We start from the raw sequence: 24,960 nt of genomic DNA on the forward strand, positions 1-24,960 counted from the left end.
TCAAGAACAATGGCAATGGGTTTTTGATCCTACTGCACGTACTGGCTTTGGGGGAGCCTAGGCAGTTTGGATGCTCACCTTACTAGACCCAGATGGAGGTGGGTGGTCCTTGGACTTCCCACAGGGCAGGGAACCCTGACTGCTCTTTGGGCTGACGAGGGAGTGGGACTTGATTGGAGGAGGGGGAGGGAAATGGGAGGCGGTGGCGGGGAAGAGACAGAAATCTTTAATAAATAAATAAATTTAAAAAAAAAAGAAAGAAAAAGCTGGCCACGGAATGAAAAGCTCTGGACAAGGTAAGACACCTCACGCCAGCAGCTGCTTCTGTTTCAAGTGCATGGCTGCCGTTAGTTTTGTATGACTTGTTAGAATACCTCAAATACAATTCAATTCATGAAATTAAACTAAAACTAGTCAGATTGTCCACACTGAAACTTAAGCTGGGACCCAAAACAGAAACTGCTCAGGACTACCCTTTGTAGCACGTAAAGCCAGTCCCCAGTCCTGAATACACTGGCAGGAAGCAGGACACACCGCATCTAGGTAAGAATTCAAGGGCTACCATGACACAGATTGAAAGTCAGTTAATACTGGTAACACCCCAGAGAATGCTGAGAGAAACAACTTCTGGCTGAAACCCATGGTTTGCCTACTTGTGTGACCACAGTGGGTTCTGGGGTTCGGGGTGGGGGGGTTGCTACATCATGAACATGCACCATGAGTGTTTCCCTTTCAAATTCCTTCCCTGGGTCACACTCCTTCCTCCACCCCACATCCCCCAAAGACCCTCCATAAAATCCCATCTTCTATCTGGCCAAGATGACATTTCATGATACTAGTTAAACCTCGACTTTCGGATACAGTGGGGCTACACTGAGGTTCTGGGTTCTCCTGCAAAGACTATCTTTGGACGACAGTGACAGTATCCAGCGCTTGTCCTGAGAACTGAATCACTTACCACATTCAAGTGTACTTAAAACAATGCCTGACTTTGGAGTGTATCTTGGGAGGAATTTGTTTTGTTTTTTGAGACAGGATCTCAATATGTAGCCCTGGCTAGCCTAGAACTCTGTTCAAAGCTGGCAAGTCCAGTGACAGCCCAAACTTTGATTAAACTAAATTAATTTATCAGTTCATTTATTTTTTCAGACAGAGCTAGCTAGGGTCTCATATAGTCCAAACTTTCAATCTGTAGAGACAAACATAGACCAACATTGCTAGGGGATGGGCTCACCGGTGTCAGGCGGCAGTTGTGGTACTGAGAGAGCAGTGGGCAGTGCCACTGGGGATTCTGCACAAGCCACCCACTACATGCCCCACCTTCCCAGCTCTGGAGAAGCCCAGGAAGTTAGACAGTAATCTAAGCAACTACTCTTTGCAGGTTAGGTCTGATACTACAGCATTGTAAAACCTCTGTTGGGGTCTGGAGAGACAGCTCAGTGGTTAAGAGCACTGGCTACTCTTCCAGAGGACCCGGGTTCAAATCCCAGCATCCCTATGGCAGCTCACAACTATCTGTAAGCCCAGTCCCAGGGGATCTGACACCTTCATACCAAAGCATATAAAATAAAGTTAAGCAAGTTATTAAAAAAATAAACCTCTACTATTAGATGTCAATTTATAAATAGGATAAAGGAGGTGTTGTTTTATATATTTACTGTTACCCTGGGATTTAGCTCTTTTCCAAGAGGTAATTGATATTACGTCAGACATTTTTTAATTAGAAAAAAAATTAATACAATACAAAGGTACTGTTGCAAATAATTGACAATTAAGACTGTATCTTCAAGGCCAGGGGGATGATTCAGAAGAGTCTAGTGTCTGCCGTCAACCTAATGACATGAACCTGAGACCCAGGACCCAAGATAGAGTTGCCAGTTGCTCTCTGACCTCCACTATGGCTTGTGTGCCTCCCCCAAAACAAAATAAATAAAATAAAACATTTTTTCAAAAGAGAATGTATCTTTAACTTCTTTACATAACTTGTCTCCAATGAGTCAGCGCAGTTCTAGGTCAATGCTTGCTCGACAAGAACGGACTTTGCTGAAACATCCAGGCTGCAAGGAAACACGCTGTGGGTTGTTACCTGGGGTAAGCTGAATGCGATGCTCCCTGGAACCACGGATGGGTGGGTCCGCAGAGTAAATATGTATTTGTGATTGGGGGACGTCCTCACGATCACATGCCTGGAACACAGAGCACAGTCAGGACTCCAACTCAACAAGAACATGTCTTCTGCATATGTTCTTCCCACACACAGACAGAAACATGGTATCACATGAGAATCCTGATGGGAAACCACAACTTAGTTCCCAAGAACTGTAACTCAAGATATCTTCTCGACATAAAGACTCCTTGGCCCAGACAAAATCCAGCCAAGCACATCCCGTTCATACACCAACGTGGTGACGTTTCCATGTTACAGGGACTGAATTAGCGATTCAGAGTCCCTGCTGTTAAGTAAAAGGAAGATGAATTCTGTTCCTGAGGGTGATTTCCCACATCCCAATAAAACAAGCAGAAGGGAACCAAAGGCAGAAGAGCTAGGCCATGAGACAGTGGTTAGTTTCTAAGATTATTTATTAAATCTTTCATCAGACTCTCTCAAAGCTTGAACATTTATGATAGCAACGTATAAAATAGCCATTAAAATGAAAATGTTCCCCAAATACATCAACTTTCATACAGATGTCAAATTTCAAAGAACTCTGAACCAATTCATAAGTTATCAGACATTATCCACAACATAAATATTATATAAAGCCATCTCATGATAATCTTCTACCTCTGGACAATTCGTAATTTATCAATGACATATATATTATATAAAGCATCTCATGATAATCTTCTACTCCAGGAAACTAATGAGTCCTTTGAGATAGACTCTTCAGATCTTGATATGGGCCAGCACTACCTTTTGTATATAAATGACAGTGGGGATGGGGGATAGCTGCAGAACAAACCTGTCAGCGCCTACACACACCAGGCACATACTCCGTCATTGTGTCACCTCCTGACCCACCTATCTTTCAACAAATGGCGTTTTTACAATGCTGTATATTTTAATGTTATAGTTAATTTATATGTGTGTGTACTGCTTTGCTGCTAAGACACAAGCCATTTATATCTTCTACATCATGTGAAAGAATTCCATAAAACTCTTCCATTGATCACTGACACCCAGTCTATTTGTTGAAAATCTTATCTTCAATTTGGCATCAGAGCATACTCGATACTGTCTCCAGCTCATTCTGAGGTTAATTCCTTAAGAGCCCAGGCAGCCTTTTGATGTAGATGGCACTGAGCTTGCCAACAGTCTTTAGAAGGTCAGGAGGGGATGTGAATCAGTTAGGATAAATTATAATGAAAACTGCTTTAACGATTTGGGGGTTTTGTAAATCTTCAACTTTTGGCACCTCTTACATTATCATAGTAACAAAGTTCACACTAGTGAAAATTATGGCGGGCTTGCTAACATGCTGGGCACTGAGAAAATATGTTTCATTGGAGTGAGCTGTTCCTCACCACACCCCCATTTTATAGATCAGGACACAGGAACACAAAGATAGCCAAATCCTTATCTATGGTCATCAGTTTGTGACTGTCAGAGCTGACAAACTTGGCCAAGGTGACTCCAGAGCAAGATGACTACCAGCCATGCTAGGTGAGCCCTGGGCCCAGAGCCTGCGCTAGGAAAATCGGCTTTTCTGAAAGGGCTCCATGTAGTATGTGTACTGTAGCAAGGTTTGACGTAGTCATGACTACAATATATAACTCTCATCTCCATTTTCTAACTTGGCAGGGGTAATACGAAAGATATTTTCCCTACAGTGATTCTTTGGAAGTTTCTAAAATAAATCTTAGCAAGTTCAAAGAACCAAGTCCGAGAGCTACTCACTGGCCAGACTGGTAATCCTTCTCGTTCACAACTGCACAGTTGCTTAAAGACAGTTCATCAGTAGGGCATCTCGCAGCTTGCATACTCTGTAAGAATAATGATTAGAAACACAAGATTAAACCATGCTTTCTAACCTGAAAGAACATGGCATGCCACACTGTAGCAAGCATTCCTCCATTTTAACTCCGGCCTTTCTTCCTCCTGGGGAGCAGCAAGCCCTTCCTTTGGGAAGCTGCCCACCTCTCTTTCCTGTGGCCTGTGTGACTTCAGGAAACAGGACCTGCGCAGCCACACACACTCCTACCCTCCTCACAGCACTGGAAGAAAGCACTCACCTGGCACACTACTACATGAAGACTTTGCACTTTAAATGAAAACAACAGTATCCCGGAGAAAACACAGCCCACAGACAACAAATACACACTTGGAAACACAGACCTGACAACAAGTAAGTCCTTGAGGCCAGTCGGGACTATTGCTTAAAGCCAATAAATTTATTTTGCTCAGGTTTATTTGAATTGATTTTCTATCTCTTTCACAGAAAAGAATCATGACTGATAAAATGAAATAAAGTCAAGTAATAAACCTGATAAAAGGTGTTACAAAGATCATCTTTTTATAAGAGATCCCAAGAGGCTATCAGTTGTTTTTCCTATAGATGAAAGAAAATCATGTTCTATCCTGAGGCAGGAAGATTACTGTAAATTTGAGCCTAGCCTGGACTACCCAGCAAGACTCTGTCTCGAAAGGGAAATCAAAACAAAACCAAAACCACACACAAAAAAACTTCCAAACATTTCTCAACAAAAATAATTATAAGGTGTATCCAAAAAAAAAAAAAAAAACAAACCAGCAACCAATGGCCTTTTGGGGCAATACCTACTAGCCAAACATTCTTCTAAATAATGATTTTTGTTTGTTTTGAAGCACAGCCTTGTGTAGATGAGGCTAGCCTGGAACTCAATGGCTACCTTAGGCTGACCCTTGAACTTCTAATCCTCTTGCTTCCCCTTCCCAAGTGCTGGCAATATGGGAGTGGCCCAGTACCTTGTTTATATGGTGCTGGGGTTGAAACCGGGGCTCCATGTATGCTAGGAGAGCACTCCACCAGCTGAGCTACATCCCTGGCTCATGAGTGTTGTATCTAGCAACCCTTTTGTCAGACCTGCCTAGGAAGTTCTAGTGAACATCCGTAGCCACTGCTGTGTTTACTCTTCAAACTTCAAGCCAAACCCTTAAATTTATATAATTTATACTAATATACCCAGAAATTTATACTAATTTTTGCCACTTATTTTATTTTCATGTTTTGATTGAGACGTGTTCTTACTGTGCTGCTCAAGATGGCCTTGAACTGATGGATCGTTCCCTTAGCCTTGGAGTGTTGGGATTGTAAGTGTACATGCCCACAGCAGGTTTTTAGGGATTGTGTGTGTGTGTGTTGTGTTGTGTTGTTTGTTTGTTTTTAGAGACAGGGTTTCTCAGTGTAGCATTGGCTGTCCTAGAACTTGCTCCGTAGACCAACCTGGCCTCAGATTTGGAGATCTGCCTGCTTCTGCCTCTGCCTCTGCCTCTGCTGGGATTAAAGGTGTGCACCAGCACTACCCGGATCCAAACTTGGGTCTTAAAGAGCCACTTTCAGTATCATTAACTCAGTTGCTAGTCTCTAAAGCAGGGTATGTGTTCTCAGAGTTTGTAAGACAATCCTGAGGCACACAAGATGACTTCAGTACTTCCTTCCGTGTTTATTTTAGATTTTATTGAAGATAAGCTTTCCAGGCCTAACGACACCAAGAAAGCCCTCAAACTGTGTCAGGACTGTGAAGTTTTCACAACACAAGATGAACTTCTCTATCTGTCGAAATGCACAGGCCAGTTAATACAGCACTTCACAAAACTATTAGTGTTAATTAGGGGCCCAAACAGCTCTTTTCCTAGGAGAAGAGACACAGGGTCCTGAAGTACAAGTGCAAGGGGAAAAAACAAAAAAACAAACAAACAAAAAAAACCCAGCAGCTACTGCCTTATTCACAGGTAAATCACTGCTACAGGTTGGTCAGAACCAAAGAGGTGTGCGGATGTCAATGAGGTCAATTTTATCTAAACAAGGTCTTTACAATATTGAATCTTTCCTACACTCCACATAGAAATAGGAATAGCTTTCAAAATATTTTCTTTTTTTAAAAAAAATATTTTATTTTTAGGTACATGTGTGAGTTTGTGGGATTGATGCCATGTGTCGTGAGTACCTAAGGGACCAGAACAGGGTGTCAGATCCCCTGTAGCTGGAGTCACAGACAACCGTGTGTGGCGCTGGGAACCAGACTGGCCCTCTCATGTTTGGCAAGGGCTCACAGGCACTGAGCTATTGCTGCAGCCTCTCATTTCTTTCTTTAAGATCATAGAGGGATTACTGGGAATTACAAGAGACTTAGAAGAGTTTAAGGCATTAGCGCACATCTATTACTGCAGCTTGAGGCTGAGGAAGACAACAGCTTCCAGGGCAGTCTGGACATCACAGTGAGTCCCAGGCAGCCTACAGCACAGCGAAACCTGTCACTAAAACAAAACAAAATGAAAAGGATTTGAAAACAGGAATGAGTTACAAATTCTTTTATAAAAAGTGACTGTTTCAAACATGATTAACTGTTTCTAAAGAGAGCATAGTAACATATTACCAAAAAGATACCAAATAAACAAAAACTTGTCCTGTACCATCCCATAAAAGAAAGATGCTTTTCAAAATGGAAAAAAATTGCTCTAATGAATATTACATTTCAAAAATAGATATCTGCAAACAGTGCCATTGCCAAGTGACTGTACTGCTGAAGAGGCCAGTCGCTCAACAGATCAAGGCACTGGCGGCCAAGGCCTGTCACCCTGAGTTTGATCCCTGGGACCCACACGGGACTGAAGAACTAACTCTTGAAATCTTCCCCGACCTCCACACCTGTGAACACACTCAACCTAAAAACAAACCCCAAACATGTATGTGTTTTAAAGCCAGGAACAGAACAGAACAGTTCATCCACATAAGGGCTTCCAAGAGTTTTTCTGAACACATTTATTAGCACCATGAAAAGTGTAATGCATTTTGATTAATTTGCAGAAAAACAAGTAGACAGATGGAAATGCACTAGCCACATTTCAGTAAAACATTTCCAGAAATGGTGATTAGTTCGATTTTTAAAAAAAGAAACAAAATATCATAATTTCAAAAGTGCAGCCAAATTCCCTTACTGTGAACTAGGCTTTGATTGCCACTAAAACTGAGTGTCAAAATAAGCCAAATTTAGGAACAGGCCTCTAAACAGATGCATTGAAAAAACATTTAAGTAAGATATTGAAGAACAGCCAGGTGACAGTGGTGCACCTCTTCAATCTCAGCACTGGAGAGGCAGAGGCAGGCAGATCTCTCTGAGTTCGAGGCTAGCCTGGTCTACAAATCGAGTTCCAGGACAGCCAGTGATTTTACAGTGAGAAACTCTGCCTCAAAACAAACAAACAAACAAAAAAAAAACAATGACTCATCATTTTATTTCATGGATTACTAGTAAAGTAAAAATATAAGATTATACATTTAATCATTAGCTTGCTTATTCTTTTCCGTATGCTTCACTATGTGTATAAAATCTTAGTACATCATCAGTGATTATATAAATGGACATACTGTGGTTATAGAAACACTTTTTGCATGTGGGATTCATGATCATATGTTTGGAAATCACTGATTTCCCATGACATGAACAGAGTCAGGGTCACAAGTTCATCTTCCAAACGAAACAACCCTTTGCTTAAGGTTACATCTTGACCAGCCATCAGTCAGAAACACATTAAGCAACTTAAAGTTTCTATCTTCCAAGAGTCTCTTCCCCTTCAGATTTCTTCCTTTTATGACCATTCCCCTAAACTTGCATCCCTTACGTGGCCAGTTCCTCCACACTCCACAGTTCCCAGCGTAGACAAGACTCTAGCAGGCAGCCTGGACAGCTGCCCCTCCCAGCTAGACTGACAGAAGGTAAACGGAAGTCCTGGATATACCCTTATTGTCTTCCTGCACACCTGAGTCATACAGAGAGCAAGTCTTAAGAGCAGAGACTTAATTTTGCTTATGCCTGTTCTTCCTGGGCCTGGCGCAGAGTGAGTGCTTTTCTTAAACACTATAGATTAATACAAACCTGTTTCAACTGCATTAGAAACCACCCAAAGAACAAGTGTACACAGCACTACAAGGTCATTTAGGATATGACATAATGAGACTCAAATAACAGTTCAAAGTTATACAACTTGGGGCTAGGAAGACAGCTCTGAAGGTGGGGACAGGAGCTCCATGGAGAAAACTGGTTAAGGGGTCTAGCCATATCTGGGCACTCTGAGTTTGGCTGAGAGCTGCTACCTCAATGGATAAAGAGGAAGAGCAATTGAGGACGATTTTTGACATAATCCGTCTGCTTTCCATGTACACGCAGAACATGTGCACACACACAGACATGTTCACCTACACATATGCAAAAGCATGCACACACGAATGCATACCACACACACAGGGAAAATCAGAAAACAATAAATAGAGCAAAAATTACACAACTGATAAGCGAACACAATAAAAACTTTACAAACATTAAGCTAACCTTTTCATTTGTAAACCTGTTTAACTGTCAGTGTCCTCTAATGAGGAGGGGGTGGGTATCTGTGGAGATCATCTGGCTGGCCAACTGAAACAGATGCTATGACTGGAGGCCTCCCCATTAGAACCCAGAAGCATCTGTGTTTATGGGAAGCCAAGCAGGGGATCTCATTTTTAACAGAGTGTAAATCTCTATAAATAGTGGAGTTATCTACTTACCACAGAAATGCCAAGGGCAGATTCCACAATTTTCCTAACACTGGCTTTGCCTCTAGGGACTGTAATAAAAGTCAACCACTACAGACATACAGCCTTTTAAACATGAAATCACAGTCAGTGGTGGGCAGTTTTTTTAAGTTGATTTGTTTGGGCTACTGGAACCCCTGACTGTTTAAGAATATAGAAATGTCTATACACTACAGACTGCTGCTACCCGCTGGCTATTTGAAAGAATGCCAGTGTGGCAATATCAACAAACCAAAGGGAACTGCGGTGGAAGTAATTATGCCCAAAGCCTTAAACTACAGACAATTTGCTTCTCTTTAAAAAAAAAAAAAAAAAAAAAAGTATGGGGGGGGAGGACTTAAGTAAGATTTCTAAATAACACACTCTTGTGTCAAGGTTCCCTGAAGAAAATGGATTACTTAAGTAAACTTTTAAATCGAATAACAGTGCAAAAAAAAATTCATTGTGAGGCAGAAGTGGTAACACTGCTGTAATCCTAGCACTGGAGAGGTGGAGGCAGGAAGATCGGGAGTTAAGATAATCCTCAGCTACACAGGGACTTATGGTCCGGTCTGGGCTCAATGAGACCCTATCCTGAAAGAAGGAAAGGAAAAACGGAGTATGCTAGCAGACTAGCTGACTAGAAAGGGCTCATCACCAAACAGTCTCCCACCCTGATTATAACCCTTAAAAATACATCATCTCCTCTGGCACCTCAGGCCTTGGTTACATTTCTCCAGAGATGAGCATATCCCCACAGGAAAGAGGAGCGCTTGTCCCGGGGCCAGGCTACATGAAAAGCCCCACTCAATCATTTCTCCCATGGGATCATCTCTGAAAACTAACAGTCTGAAATTGCACTTTCATTATGTGTATGCGTGTTTGCTGGAGTGGTGGGGGTGGTGCTCACATCTGTAATCCAAGCACTGGGGAAGCTGAGGCAGGAAGAAGATGACCACAAGTTTCTGGCCAGACCATTTTAAGGCGAGACTAACTATCTCAGAGAAAGACCACAGGAAACCATAGTCCAAGGTCCAACCAGGTAGCACGTATCACCTATACTTCATTATTCTACCACGGGCTATATCCCCTTGCATGGACAGACCTCATTTTGTTCATCATTGCATCTTCTATGAGCATTCAGATTGCTTCCATCTAGGGGCTTTAAGAATAAAACTGCTCGCCGGGCGGTGGTGGCGCATGCCTTTAATCCCAGCACTCGGGAGGCAGAGGCAGGCGGATCTCTGTGAGTTCGAGACCAGCCTGGTCTACAAGAGCTAGTTCCAGGACAGGCTCCAAAACCATAGAGAAACCCTGTCTCGAAAAACCAAAAAAAAAAAAAAAAAAAAAAAAAGAATAAAACTGCTATGACCATCCACGCAGAGGAGTTATGTGGAATTTGGAGGTTTTGTTTGTTTGTTGAGATGGGGCCTCGCTACACAGCCAACTGTAATCTCTAACTTGTGATTCTCCTGCCTCAATTTCAGAGTGAAACGATTACAGTGTGTACCTCCATGCCTGGCTCTACAGCCAAGTATACATATGAACATATGTCTTCAATGCTCTGATACATCCTCATCTGATGTCTCATTTAAAAATGCCTTCTCCGATTCTGGAGGTTGTCTTCACTTTCTTAGTCATCTCTTTAGACACATGAAAATTTTGATAAAATTCTATTTTTCCTGATTGCTTATGCTTTTGTATTACATCTTTTAAAAAATCATTGCTTAATCCAAAAGCATGCATTTTTAAAAATCTAGCCTTCCTTGGAAGAATCGCTCTTTCTGATGCTAGTTCAGGAACTGTTTCCTCATTTCCATTGTTAGATTATCCATTGCCATTGTATAGAAACGTGGCTGCTTTCTGGATATTGCTTATCTATGGTACAGCTTTGTTGAACCTAGTTATTAGCTCTAAGTCATTTTTTTTTCAGATAGATAAATTCTTTAGGAGTGCCATCTGGGGCTGGAGATGGAGCCCAATGGTAGAGCACTTACCCAGCATGCACTGAGTCTCTAGGTTCAATCCCCAGCACAACCCAAAACACCAACAAAGGAAAACCGCAACACCGCACCATCCGCATAGTGGTGGTTGCAGGTGCCTTTCATTCCTTTCCTTTCCTTTCCTTGCACATTGGCCCTACCTAAAACTCACGTCGTTGAACAGAAGTGGCCAAAGGAGACATCCTAGTCTCAGTCCTGATCTCTAGGACTTTTAACCTTCACCATGAAGCGCCATGACGGCTGTGGGGTCTCCATTTGGTTCAGTTTTGTTTTGTGAACCAAATTTTGACAGTGCCAACTCATAAGGTTGCTCTGAGAATCTAACAAGAAAAGATCTGTGAAGGTGTTTTCAAAACTGCAAAATGCTGGTTCACTTCAGGATTGTAGTCCACAACACAGCATTTTTATTCTGTAAAGAGTTTACTCCCAAAGTTGCTAAAGAAATCTAAACAAATTGACCCCAATTCTTCAAAAATAAATAAAAATACAGCAAAGCACCTAAAGACATCACAAAATCTGAGGTCTAATGAGTACCATGTCTTCAAAGCAGCAAAATATATGGACAGGTCTCATGATTGTTACCTTAATTGCTGTGTTAATTTGAAGCCCTGTAATTACACACACACACACACACACACACACACACACACACACACACACTCACAACATGTTTGTAAGACTGAGAGGTTTCTCACTTAATACAGCTTCATGACAAATATAAGCATAACACAATGGTACTGTTTACATATTCTATAATTTAGAAATTACTTTTAAATACTTATGTCCAATGGCAGATTTTCATCAGGTTTGCTGATTTTGGTCTGTAAACAGGGGTTATGCACCTACTTCTCATCCTTAGAAAGGATCTTTTGGGCAAGCTGGGAACACAGTTCAGTGCTAGAGTGCTTACCTAGCATACCAAAAAAGAAGGCAAGGGGGAAGAGTTCTGCACCCAGCATCCACATAGAAATGCCCCCTTTTCTCTAGTCTTCTGTGTCTCCCCTCTAGCACCTTCTCTGGATTCTTAGGCCACATTCACTTAGGGCAGAACTGCATTCAAAATGCCAGGAAGAGGGGCTGGCACACAGTGAGGAGCAGGCAGCCCAGCAGATGTGATGAAGTGGCAGCTGTTTTGCCGGGAGGATAGGGTTGGAAGACAGGGGCCCTGTGGGATGCTGGTATTCTTAAGCTGGGCATTGATTACCTTGGGTTGTTCATTTTTGAAAAGTGGAACCAACGCCAGGCAGTGATGGCGCACACCTTTAATCCCAGCACTTGGGAGGCAGAGAGAGGCAGGCAGATCTCTGTGAGTTCGAGGCCAGCCTGGTCAACAGAGTGAGTTCCAGGACAGTCAGGACTACACAGAGGAAAAGAGAGAAGAAAAAAGATCTGCTGGTCCCTAGCTTTTCAGTCATTTTTGGGTCTCATTTCTAGTTCAATACAGAGCCCTGTACTTTGAGTGTGCTGCTCAGTACCTCCCCCTCAGAAAACTGTTGATTTGAGCTTCCAAACAGCCATGCAGAAGGACTTCCTGTGCTGTCGCATCTAGCAGCCATTAGTCACACGTAGAGCTTGAAATGTGGCCAATTCAAATGAGAATATGGATATTTTTAATAAAACTCTCCCCTATAATGGGGCTAAAAACCCATGACCTAATGCATGCAAGGCAAACATTCCACCAGTGAGCAACAGTACCTGGTCTTGTTTTAAATGTTCAGACAGAGTCTTAACTCACTCTAGTCCAGGTGGGCTTGAGATACAATTGCAACCTCCCTGCCTCAGCCTTCCAGGTAGCTAGGATTACAGGCCTACACAATCAGGCCTGGAGAGACACCGTAGCTAGGGTTACAGGCCTACACCATCGGGCCTGGAGAGGCACTGGATTTTTAATTTGCTTTTATCAGTTTACATCTACGACTGTTTTGTTTCTTCATCAATTTCTAAGGGTACCTGAAACCCCCCACTGTCACCATTTCTGTAGTTAGCAGCTCACCCTGCCACCCAGAGCAGCTAGGCCGGAGTTCCTGAGAGACTGCTATTCAGATGAAGCTGGAGTCTTCCTTTGCAGTAGAAAACCACTTCAAGAGAAGACAGTATGGAGCGGGGCTGGAGTTTACAGAAAAGGTATTAGCACTCACTTCAGGCGAGAGGGGTAGAGGCACTTAGGAACTGAACATGAAAGGGGCCTTCTCATCTCAAACTCTCAATCCTCCTGCCTCAGCCACCAAGTCCTGGGATTACAGGACTGAACCACCACACCTGTCACTGCTTCTGTTTATTTCATTTCTATCATTTTGATTCCTCTTAATTGTACTTTTCTGTTTATTTTTCATTTTCTTAAATTTTTATAATTCAATTTCCCATTGTTATTCATATTTTTATTATTTCAGTAGTTACTTTGGAAATATACATATTAAGCCTAAAGCCATTCAAGTAGCTCTAACTCCTTACTAAATAGAGCAAAAATCATAAAATACTTTGAGTCTAAGCCTGCCCCTACCCCATTTAGGTACAACTGCCATTATCTCTTTAGTTCTAGTGGTTAAAATTCCCGCAATACATCACTGATTTATTTTGACTCCTATCATTGCCCTTGTACTTGTTCTGAAACCGGGTCTTGCTATGTAGCCCAGCCTGGCCTCACCTCCCGGCAGCCCTTCTGCCCTGCATGGAGGGAAAGAGCCCCCATGCCTGGCTACTTCATCTCCTGCATTCTCTCTAAATACAGCCTTGGCCTCACTCCTCCAGCGGCAGCCTGACTACACGAGACCTCCTTTCCTGCCTTTTGTGTTCTCCTAAACCCTTTTCGTTGCTTTCTACTTTCTTTGAATTCCAAATAATTTTTTTTTCAAATTTTTATTTTCTGACCAGAAGTAGTTAGCCAATACAAAATAAACTCAAAGACTTTTTGTCTAATTTTGCTTTGTTTAGGCTTCTTTTTCCTATTAGTCTTTTGCTTGCATATCTCGGTTTCTGTTGGGTTTGGTTGGGTTTGGTTTGGTATGTTTCTTGGACTTGTGTGTTTTAGAGAGTATGGAGTTGGGTGGGCAGGGAGGTGGGAAGGATCTGGGAGGAATTTGAGGGAGAAAGTATAATCAAAATGTATTATATAAAGAAAATTTTTTTTAAGCTGGGGGACCTTTAGTCCCAGCTCTTGGGAGGCAGAGGCAGGTGAATCTCTGTGTTCAGGGCAGTCTGGTCTACAGAGGGAGTTCCAGGGAAGTCAAGGCTACACATAGAAACCTTATCTCTAAAAACCAAAAACCAAATTTATTTTCCTAAATCTCTTCAAAGCTATCATTTCACACTCTCGCTCTTCACTCTTAAACTCCTATTTCTAGAAGCATTTTAAATACATATACTTACTGTGCCTGCTAATTTCTGGCACATGCCTTTAATCCCAGCACTTGAGAGGCAGAGACAGGCAAATCTCCATGAGTTCAAGGCTAGCCTGGTCTATAGAGCGAGTTCTAGGAAGGCTCCAAAGCTACAGAGAAACCCTGTCTCAAAAAAAAAAACAAAAAAAAGAAAGAAAGAAAGAAAGAAAGAAAGAAAGAAAGAAAGAAAGAAAGAAAAGGAAAAAAAACCTTCAACAAGCCACATTGGAGAAGCAGGAAACAAGGTCACCAGTTCCCAAGCCCACCATGCAGCACAACCAACTGGAAGGTCTGCTGAAGGAGGCTGCAGAGTTCCAGACTCAGCACGTTAATTATCAGCCTGGGGCAAGCCTCAGAAGTTCTTTCATGACAAGTTGTCAGGTGACGCTGGTTTGCAGAAACACTGTGACAATCCTTGTACCAGGGATATGTAAACGTCATAAAAGCAATGCTAAGGGGCTAGAGAGATGGCTCAGTGGTTAAGAGCATTGACCTCTCTTCCAGAGGACCTGAGTTCAACTCCTAGTACCCACCTGGCAGTAAACAACTGTCTATAACTCCAGCTCCAGAGGATCTGATCCCCTCTTCTGGCCTCGAGCCAACACATAGTGCAGAAAAACATGCAGACAAAACATATACCCATAAAATAATGTATGAATTTTAAAAAAGACTGACACACATACAAACTAACGGGACTATGGCAGCCTGCCGAGGGCCTGCACAGGTTCAAGCCAGACAGGGTCCCCAGCACTGAGAGTGGGCTCCCATCCCAAACCAAAACACTATCTCCAATTGACATCCACGTGCAAAGGAAAAAATAGTCTTTTCAATGGCACCTCAAGGGGTATACTAACCATACTTATGGCTAGACCCTACACCACAGTAGATAGCCAACACAAAATGAACTCAATGATATTTTTGTAGACTTTTTGACTCAAATGACTTTGGGCATCCTTTGTCTTATTAAAAGCTTCTATATTATGGTTTCTGACTTTGTGTTTTTACGAGTTTTAAGTGGTTGTGTGTGTGTACATGTTTACTGTTCTTTTTCTTCTCAAAAAAGTTCTGGATTATATCTTGTGTTTGCCTGTTTATTTTCTAAAGAAAGAGGGAAAAAAAGGGTATGGAGTTGGGTAGGTGGGGAGGATCTGAGAGGAGTTGAAGGACGGAAAACCATGATCGGAATATATTGGATGGAAAAACATTATCAAATACATATTCAAATATATATTTTAATAAAATATACATGAATATGTACTCAAATATATGTGTATATATCTGTAACATAGACCAGTTCCTTTTATTCTTTCTACAGAACACAAGCAATACAGAGGGTTCAGTGTGTATAACAGAGACCTTATTAATACTCAGTATACTACATCATTTAATTTAGCAAATACAAATTAAGCTTATACTGTCATTAATTCACTGTAAATTGATTAAAAGGCTAAATATAAAAGAGACTCGATTTATCTACAGGTAGAGAAAAAGAACTATATTACAGTCGAGCAATTGTTTACATTTAGTTCTGTGTTATTAATGGTCTGGATAACTCATGAAATGACAGCATCACCTAGGGTTATCCAACAGCTCAGGAGAGAAGATAACATCAAGACTGAACCATACTTCAACGGTGCTGCTTTGCTCAGCAATCACTGTTACTGAGTGTTATACATCTATTCCAGGCTCATTCTCAACAAGGGTAATTAAATCTGCTCCTATCTCACAAATGTTATCAGTATCATTCCTTAGGAGAATATGTCCTCGTAACTGAGACTAATTTAAAAAAAAGAAAAGAAAAAGAAATCCCCAAGAAAGGATTCTTTAGGGGGCTGGAGAGATAGATGGCTCAGTTGCCTGCTCTTCCCAAGGTCCTGAGTTCAATTCCCAGCAACCACATGGTGGCTCAAAACCATCTGTAATGAGGTCTGGTGCCCTCTTCTGTCCTGCAGGCATACACACAGACAGAATATTGTACACATATTAAATAAATAAATAAATTTAAAAAAAGAAAGGGTTCTTTAAAAGACCCAGAACTTGGGGCCGGGCGATGGTGGCGCATGCCTTTAATCCCAGCACTCGGGAGGCAAAGACAGGCGGATCTCTGTGAGTTCAAGACCAGCCTGGTCTACAGAGCTAGTTCCAGGACAGGCTCCAAAGCTACAGAGAAACCCTGTCTCGAAAAACCAAAAAAAAAAAAAAAAAAAAAAAAACCCAGAACTTGGTGCTAATATTGTCCTAGCTTGTCAGTCACATAAGAACTTATATGTTCATGAGCTCCTAATACTAACCCCACCACTGAATCTGTAAACATCCTATTGCTCTAGTGATTTCAAATCTCATTATTACTTCTTACCTGAAAGATTTCCCTACTTCCTACTCTATTTCACTAGTGCAATCCACTGACCCTTAGCACCTCATTGTGAATACAGCAGAAGACCGAAATACCTTGCATGATTCAGAGAGCTGGTGCTACATCATGTGGTTCAAATGGACAGCTTCAAGCTGTGATAAACTATTACACCTTTTGCCTTAAAAACAAAAACCAAACAAGCAAAAGAAGGAAGGGAAAATCAGTATTAAAAGTTATTTAGCTGAATTTTATTAAAGTCTTTGTATCTATCTTTGTTAAACACAGGAGAAAAATACAGGTCAAAACCAATAAATACAGAGTGTACACTTTCTTCTGAAGAAGCAGGGGGATGAATTACTCCTAAAATTCACACGGAAAGGGCTGAAATCTAAAATGTGCAAATATAGTGGTATATTATTTATGTTCTAATAAATAAAGCTTGCCTGAAGATTAGAGGGCAAAGTAGCCATACCAGTCAGCCATACAGGCCAGCAAGCAGTGGCACACACCTTTAATTCTGGGATTTGGGAGACAGAGGAGACAGAGGCAAATGGATCTCTGTGAGTTCAAGGCCACCCTGTGATACACGATTGAATCTGTCTAAAAAATAAATGGAGCTCACACAACGGTGATTCCAAGTGCTTTTAATCCCAGCACTAGGGGAGTGGAGACAGGAGCGATGTGGCTGGGTGGAGAGAGGAATATAATGGGGAAGGGATGGGAACGCAGGAGTGTGGTGTGGAGGATTTGTGGAGACAGGATCTCTCTCTTTCAGTCTGAAGACTTCACTGAGATAAGAGCTCTTTAGTGGCTTAGCTGCTTTACTTTTCTGACCTTCAGGTTGAACCCCAATATCTGTCTCTGGGTTTTTATTATTCGTGCTACATAGAAAAATAAGGGCGGGCTGGCCAGGAAAGATAGCTCCATGGGAAAAAAGCAGAGCCTGATCCCCAAGATCCACACAGTGAAAGGAAAGGACATGTATCGATGCATATGTGTGGAGGAGTTGTCCTTTGACCTCAACACATATATGCACTGATACATGTCCAACCACACACATACACACAAAAATAAAAAGTAAATCATTGGGGTTTTAAATTTTTTAGAATGAGGAAGAGGTGCACTCCATGAGACAGCAAGGAGGAGTAATGAAGCAAGGTGCGACCCCCCCACAAAGATGATGTGTTTGTGACACAGAGAGAGCATCACAAATCAGTGGGGATAAAGGATGGACTCAATAAACATCGGGACAACTGTTCCTGCATATGGAAGGATAAAATTAACTTCCTAATTCACACCAAACACAAAAATAAGTTCCAGATGAATTAATCACCAAAATAGGCAAGGCAAATGGCTTTAAAATAAGATCTTTATGACTTCAAAGTAGGTTAAGCTTTCTTGAAGATCACACAAAAGTATAAACCATATAGGCCAAAAATGGCAAATATAACAATAATACTTAAATCTAAGACTTTGTAATCATGAAAAATGATCATCTAGAAGCTGTTTGTATCTAAAAGCTATCTGCAACTAACAACTCGAATCTAAAGCAAATTTTGCCCTCCTCTAAAGGGAAATCTATATAAATAAGAAAATACGAATATCCCAATTAAAAAGTGGACAAAAGCTGTACAATGATAATGCATGGAGAAACTCTTTGGAGACCAAAAGGAAAGATGCTTAACCTCACTGGTGATGAACATAAAACGGAAATTACATTGATGAGATCGTGTTGTATTCCTTAAATTAAGTTTAATGTCAGCAACCTAAAGTGTGGGTGTTTAGAGACTGTATTATAGGGCTGGGTGTTGTGGGGCAAACTTTTAGTCCCAGCATTCAGAGGCAGAGGCAGGCAAATCTCTGTGATTAGGTTAGACCATTCTACAAAGCAAATTCCAGGCCAGCCTGGGCTACACAGGGAGACCCTATCTCAAAAACAAAGAAAGAAAAAACAGCCAGCATTACAGCAAGAGTTTGGTACTCCAAATGCAGGCATTTCCAAGAGGTTACTCCTCTATCAAAGATTTCTGCATAGTAAAATAACATACCTTTAGAGAGGTGAGATGGTCCAGCATTTGCTACCAAGCCTGACAACCTGAATTCAAGTCTGGGACCACATGGTAGAAGAACTGACTCCCACAAGCTGTCCTCTGAGCTCTATGCATGGGTCATGGCACAAATGTGCACACTTGTATACAGACAGATGTAAAAACAATAATATACTTTACACCTTAACTATTTGAAAAAAGAATAAATCCATATATCAAATAGTGCTTTAAGGAATTAAACTTTATTTTCTAAAATTTATTGCACTTGATGATTCTTTTTAAATCTCTACTAAACTGATGCACAAAAGCAAGGGTATAAAACAGAGACAATGATGGGTAAATATCTAACATGGCCTCTGCTCTCTTGAAGTGGAGGCAAATAATAACACGAATACTATATTTTTGGGTCAGGGTCTTATTCCACTGTAGCAGGATTTCTTGGACCATCAGCCCCCAAATCATGACATGGAAACTTATTATTAATTATCAATGCTTGGCCTTAATTTAGGCTTGTTTCTTGCTAGCTCTTATAATTTAATCTAACCTGTTTCTCTTCATCTACATTTTGCCTCAGGGATTTTTACCTTTCTTTCATTCTGTGTGTCCTACTCAGTGTCTGACTGGCTGGCAGCTGCCCAGCCCGGGGCGTCTCCCTTTCTTTCCCCCAGTTCTCTCCACTTCTCAAGCCTAGATTCCTCCTCCTACTTATTCTCTCTGTCCTCCAGCCCTGCCTATCCCTCTACTGCCAAGTTATTGGTCATTGAGCTTTTTATTAGCCCAATCAGGTACCTTAGGCTGGCAGAGCAACACATCTTTACATCATTAAACAAATGTAACATAAACAGATATGACACATCTTTAAAGTAATATCCCACAACATTTTGTTGCTCAGGCTGGCCTAGAACTCTGTACATACACCAGGCTGGCCTCATACATACAATTATCCTCCTGCCTCTGTCTCCTAAATCCTGGGATTACAGACTTGTGCCAACACACCGGGTACAGCACTCTAGCACAGTTACAATGAGAACAGATAAATCTCTAAAATAGGAACACAGGTTTTCAAGAGTATGTAACAAAGTATCCTGATTTAAAGGGAGAGATCAGAACAGATTTCCTAAGTGTACTCTGTGTAGGAGGTAAATGGTTGGGGGCAGAACATTACAAAGAAACTACTATAGCGTCAAGGAACTGAAAGGCTTATATAACCTGAGCACAGACAGTAAAAGGGAGGGGAGGGAAACAGGAGCAAAACTGCAAAGAGGCTCAAGGTTAAGCATTTGATCTTCTCCCCAAAACTAATGGGAAGTTGCTGAGGAGCGGTTTAAACAGCGAGGGGCACTAGAAGAACAACCAGTGTGGGGAATGGAAATGGGGTAGAATGCCAAAAGGAGACTACTTGGAAACTTCCTGCAGTTATCCAGAGAAGAGAGAGAAAAGAGGGTGGAAATGAAGGTGCAGAATGGTGAACTGATCAGGGAAAAAGATGCCACGACAGCAGTGATGATTTTAGTATCCAGGACAGCTTAAAGCAACAATACTCCCAAGTCTACCTTTTCAGGGCCCTAATTAAAGACCCTTAAAAATTAGTATTATCTTTAGTGTGTGGGTAGGAAGGCAGTGAAAAATTGTACAAAGAGAAGAGCAGGGGATGTGCCAAGAGATATAGAGAGCAGGGACAGGGAGACAGTTGGCTGGATAAGGCACTAGCCCCTTCCAAGTGTGAAGACCTGAGTTCAAATCCCCTGAACCACTGTAAAGCCAGATAAGATGGCCCAAGTCTATAATCCTGGGTAAAAAGTTCCTCCAGGAGCTGGAAGGCCAGCTAGCTGGGCATAAGCAGAGATGAACAACTAAAGAAACCCTGTCTCAAACAGGGTGGAGGGATGACTAGCCCAGTGTTGTCCTTTGATGGCCACATATGACCATGCCTGTGCCCCCTCTCTCTCTCTCTCTCTCTCTCTCTCTCACACACACACACACACACACACAGACATCATACCCACCAGGTTTCCACTGGATGTGTGATGGTGTCATTCAATGAAAGAAAAACAGAAAAGTACCAGGTAGGTGGACCCTAGCTTTAGATTTGAACAAGAATTAAAGTGGTCTCGAACTTATCTATCTATCTATCTGTCTATCTATCTATCTATCTATCTATCTATCTATCTTGGTATTTTAAGACGGTGTCTGTGTAACCCTGACTGTCCTGGAACTCACTATGTGGACCAGGCTGACCTCAAACTGTCAGAGATCCACCTACCTCTGCCTCTGTGGGGATCAAAGGTAGGCGCCCAGCCTTGCTCTTGAATTTAAGTAGGCAGTTTCACGATCAATTCAGAATTTAGAGGGCAGTTCTGTGGGGTATGGGTGAAATCCTGAGAACCTCAGGCATACACACAGTAGTTGTAGCTTTGGCTCAGAAGGGATTACTGGAGGAGATAAAAGACTATGGGAATTGAATGACAGGGTGGAGAAAGGCAAGTCTGCAGTGAGATGAGTCAGGAGAGTAGCAAGACATCACAGAAACCATGGAAGAGTATCTCCCATTAAGGAGACAAAGGTCAGGCCAGGCGGTGGTAGCACGTGCCTTTATTCCCAGCACTAGGGAAGCAGAGGCAGGTGGATCTCTGTGAGTTCAAGGCCAGGCTGGTCTACAAAGCAAATTCCATGACAGCCAGGGCTGTGACATAGAGAAACCCTGTCTCAGGACAAAAAAAAAAAAAAGGCAATGGTCAACGATGTCAGATGCTGCTCAGGCATCAAGTATGACAAGGATTGAAAAATGTGTATTAATTTTAGGGACAGGTTTCAGTCAGACTGTGGGCGCAGGTGGTAAATGTTTCAATAAACACAGAAAATAATCAGCGTTTACTGCTGTAAAATAAGAAGAGTAAAGGTGACTGTGTGGGGACAGAGGGAGGGTCTAAGATAAGAGAAGCTCCGGTACGTTCTGATTCAGGAAAGGGGCTCCTGAGGGAGGCAGAAACAGACCCTGAATCACATTCAGAAGGGCCAGCCCAAGATAAAAGGGGGGTTATGAGAAAAGGAGGAGAAAGAGATGGAACTAGTCTGATGACCTCTAAGGTCTCTTTGGGACTCTAGAATCTCATGACCTACAACTCCCTATAGACAGGACATTTGCATGTGTGCATGCATGTATGCAAACTCATTCAAATATTCAGGTGTAAGTGAATGGGCCAAGCACATCGTTAGTCTGTAATGACGCAGTTAATATCTCCAGGTTTTCCACCAGTGTACTCTCTGGGCCGGCTCCATCCATCAGAGCTTTTAGCTCTGATGCATACTGCAATAACAGCAGTGACCTGGCCCCATCTCTCCTGGCCAACCCCATTCTACCCCGCCATCCTACCAGTTTAAGGAAGAAGTAAAATGTAAATCCCTGAAACTACAGCACTGCCTGCCGCATTCGAAGCGACTGTCATTTAGCAAAACAGAACGTGACACCCCAAATCCATCTGCACTCCGGGCTGAAGACACTGCAGCTTCACTCGACAGTTGACAGGTTTCTCCCCAGGGGATGGTCTCAGGTTAGCCCTAAAAGTCATCTGCAGGCCCCCTCCTCTTCTCATAGCATCATTCATTCGGGCCCTCATTCATTTAGGAAGAACGAGAAATGGGTCCCTACACCCTTGCCCCGACTGCAGCAGACTACACCCCGCGGTTACCCGGCAGTGCCACCTCAGAAACCTCGGAGGAACGCGGAGGACACTCAGCGCTAGTCAGAGGGGGCTCGAGTGGCCACCACCCTCAGGGTGCCCGGAGGACGAGGGAAACGAGCCCCAGGGGATGGCAAGGGAGGCGCGGGAGACCCGAGGGGGACGAGGAGACAACCCTCGGGGAGGACCGAGTTTACGAGCAGAGCTAATCCCCTGCCGCAGCTGCCCTGTCTCGCCTCCAGCCCTGCTCTGACCTCCCTTCTTTCAGTGCTCCCCGGTGCTCAGCCTCTCGTCCCCTCCCTGGCGCCCGCGTGGACCTCGCAGCCGTCGCGAACCCCGCGATCCCGCCGGGAGCTGGGGTTGCCCGGCCGCCACTCACCCGGCCCGCCATCTTCGCAGACACGTCCGGTTCCGAAGCTGCAGCTCCGCACTCGGCTGAGCCCGCCCCCGCCGCGCGCGTGCCCGCCTGCAGCCCGCCCTCGCGCAGGCGCGCAGGCGCCAGGGGACCGTGCCCGCGCCCGGCCGCGTCCCCGGAGCCCTTCCCCAGCCCGTGCACGCGCGCGCAGGCCGAGCAGCGCCATTTTGGCTGAAGACAAGCTGGCTTCCATCGTCGCTACTAGCCTGTTTCCGCAGAAGCCATGACAGTTGGCCACGTGGCCTTTAATGGCCTTTTAGCTTTCTGCGCTGAGAAAACCCCGCGTGGTTACTGCCCTTCCCCCACGGAAGGACAACAGCCAGAAGCTGGTTCTGAATTCGGATTCTGTTCGAACCCAGGCTTTTCTTTTGCAGGAGCACTTGTTTTGAAAGTGAATCATATATATATATTTTTTTGTTGCTTTATGGTTCGGTAATTTCAATTATAAGCACAATTTATACCCTTAGTGATCTTTTTTCCAGGACTGTTTCATTTTAGAGTACTCTGCAAATAAACGCCATAGGTCCGGTCTGTGTATGAGGAGGTTTGTGTGTGCATGTATGTGTTTAGGCCAGAAGATTCCAAGATTGTCTTCTTCAATCACTTGTTCACCTTATTTCTCAAAAAAAGACCCCTCACCCACCACACAGGCTTGGGTGGCCCAGGGAATCCTCCTGCCTCTACCTTGTCTGCACTGCCAGGCTGGTGGATGTCAGGAATCCTGACTGAGCTCCTCATCTGCTAAGAGAGATCTTAGCAGTCCACCTTCTCCCCAAACCCGAGTTTAGTCTTTAACCTCCATGTTGCCTTCGTTCACAACATTTCTTCACTGGAATCTCTGAAGCTCTAACTTCAGGTTGCAGGAAGAAAAATTCTACAGCAGATGCTTGTAATGTTGGACCCTAGCGTCCAATCACCAAGGAGGAGGAGGAGTCACTGCAAGAGACCATCTCTCATATCACAGCTGATGTAAAAGCATGAGGATTTTATTAATTCTGTCATGACAGGGTCTTCCAGCAGTCGGGAGGCTAGAAGCCCCTGAATGTCTGGTACAGGCTATTTTTAAAGGGAAAAACCGCAGAAGGAAGGGGTGTCTGGGGGTTGTTCTTTAACTATTACAATTAGTTTGTTCAAAAGGGCTATTACCAATAATTGGCTGGAGAGTGGTTGCCAGATCAGATGAAGTAAGGGAAAACATCTGAGGGTCACTTTGCCCCTTTCCCAGGGCCTAAGTCAAAACTCCAGTCACTGAGTCAATACCTAAGGGTTATCTTGCCCCTATTCAATAACTGAGTTCTATTTGGAGAACATTCACAAGGACTCAGGGAGATGATGGAAAGTTCCCAACGTTTCAGAACGTGTGTGAGCAATTGTCAAGTCCTTGGTTCCCGGGGGGAAGGGGGAAACATTACTGCTGAGACTGAGAGTTGTCAGAAATGGCTTAAAGTTCTACAGTAAGTCCCTCTGTTAATGTTTCCTTTCACATTTGGCTGAGATGATAAGGAATATTAGGGCTTGGCTTTAATTCCTCGTTGAAGAGAAGGAGAATATGAAGACTGCTTCAATGTATGTATCATTGAGGAGGGTTTTATTGTAGATAATGAGAGAGAACGTGTGGAAGAGTCCAGAGTGATCAGGCTAACAAAATAGGTTGGGTTATGAGAGGAGAGAGAGCAAAAAAGGAAGGGAAGAAAGAGAGGAGAGGGGACCAGAAGAGAGAAACAAGAGAGAGAGTGTGTAACTGAAATGGCTGAGTTAAATGGGAATTTGAATTTGAAGCTGGGGGAAGGGAAACAAAGTCCAGCCCCTTGGCTGGAGAGGGTTAAGGCAGGGAGTGGAGTTAGATATACTGGGAGGAGCCCCAGGTGGTGTGGGAGGTCCTTCTGTCTATATGTTGCTTTTATTGGTTAATGAATAAAGAGACTGCTTTGGGCCTATAGAGCTAGAGGGGAACAGAGCTAGGTGGGTGGGGGGGAACTAAACAGAATGCTGGGAGGAAGAAAGCAGAGTCAGGGAGACTCATGGAGCCACCACAGTCAGACATGCCAAAACTTTGCTGGAAGCCACTGCCACATGGCGATACTCTGATTAATAGATGGGTTAGTTTAGGATATGAGTTTAGCCAGAAATACGCTTAAACTATTGGCCAAATAGTATTGCAAATAATATGGTTTTCTGAGTGGCTATTTTGTGGCTGGGCATCCCGGAAGAACAAGCAACCCTCCGTGAAACACCCAGGTAGTAAGTGAGATTTGTCCTGGGTTTCTTTGGGACCTGACATGTAATTAATTGGGGCGGGGGGATTTTTAGCCAATATGAAAGAAAACAAGAAGA

At 43.1% G+C, this 24,960-nt stretch overlaps 1 protein-coding gene across 1 annotated transcript in view; it reads right to left on the reverse strand.

The window, feature by feature from the left end:
• The window catches only part of Nsf (N-ethylmaleimide sensitive factor, vesicle fusing ATPase), a 132,603-nt gene extending 109,924 nt beyond the window's left edge, over positions 1-22,679 (reverse strand). The window contains exons 1-3 of the mRNA XM_005369388.2: positions 22,591-22,679; positions 3,899-3,984; positions 2,087-2,186 (exon numbers count right to left, since the gene is read on the reverse strand). Coding sequence (XP_005369445.1) covers positions 2,087-2,186; positions 3,899-3,984; positions 22,591-22,602 — 198 coding nt within the window. The 5' untranslated portion in view covers positions 22,603-22,679. The remainder of the gene's footprint in view (positions 1-2,086; positions 2,187-3,898; positions 3,985-22,590) is intronic.
• Between the last annotated feature and the right edge of the window lie 2,281 nt (positions 22,680-24,960).

Source organism: Microtus ochrogaster, unplaced genomic scaffold (genome assembly GCF_000317375.1).
Source record: "Microtus ochrogaster isolate Prairie Vole_2 unplaced genomic scaffold, MicOch1.0 UNK48, whole genome shotgun sequence".
Taxonomy (NCBI): domain Eukaryota; kingdom Metazoa; phylum Chordata; class Mammalia; order Rodentia; family Cricetidae; genus Microtus; species Microtus ochrogaster.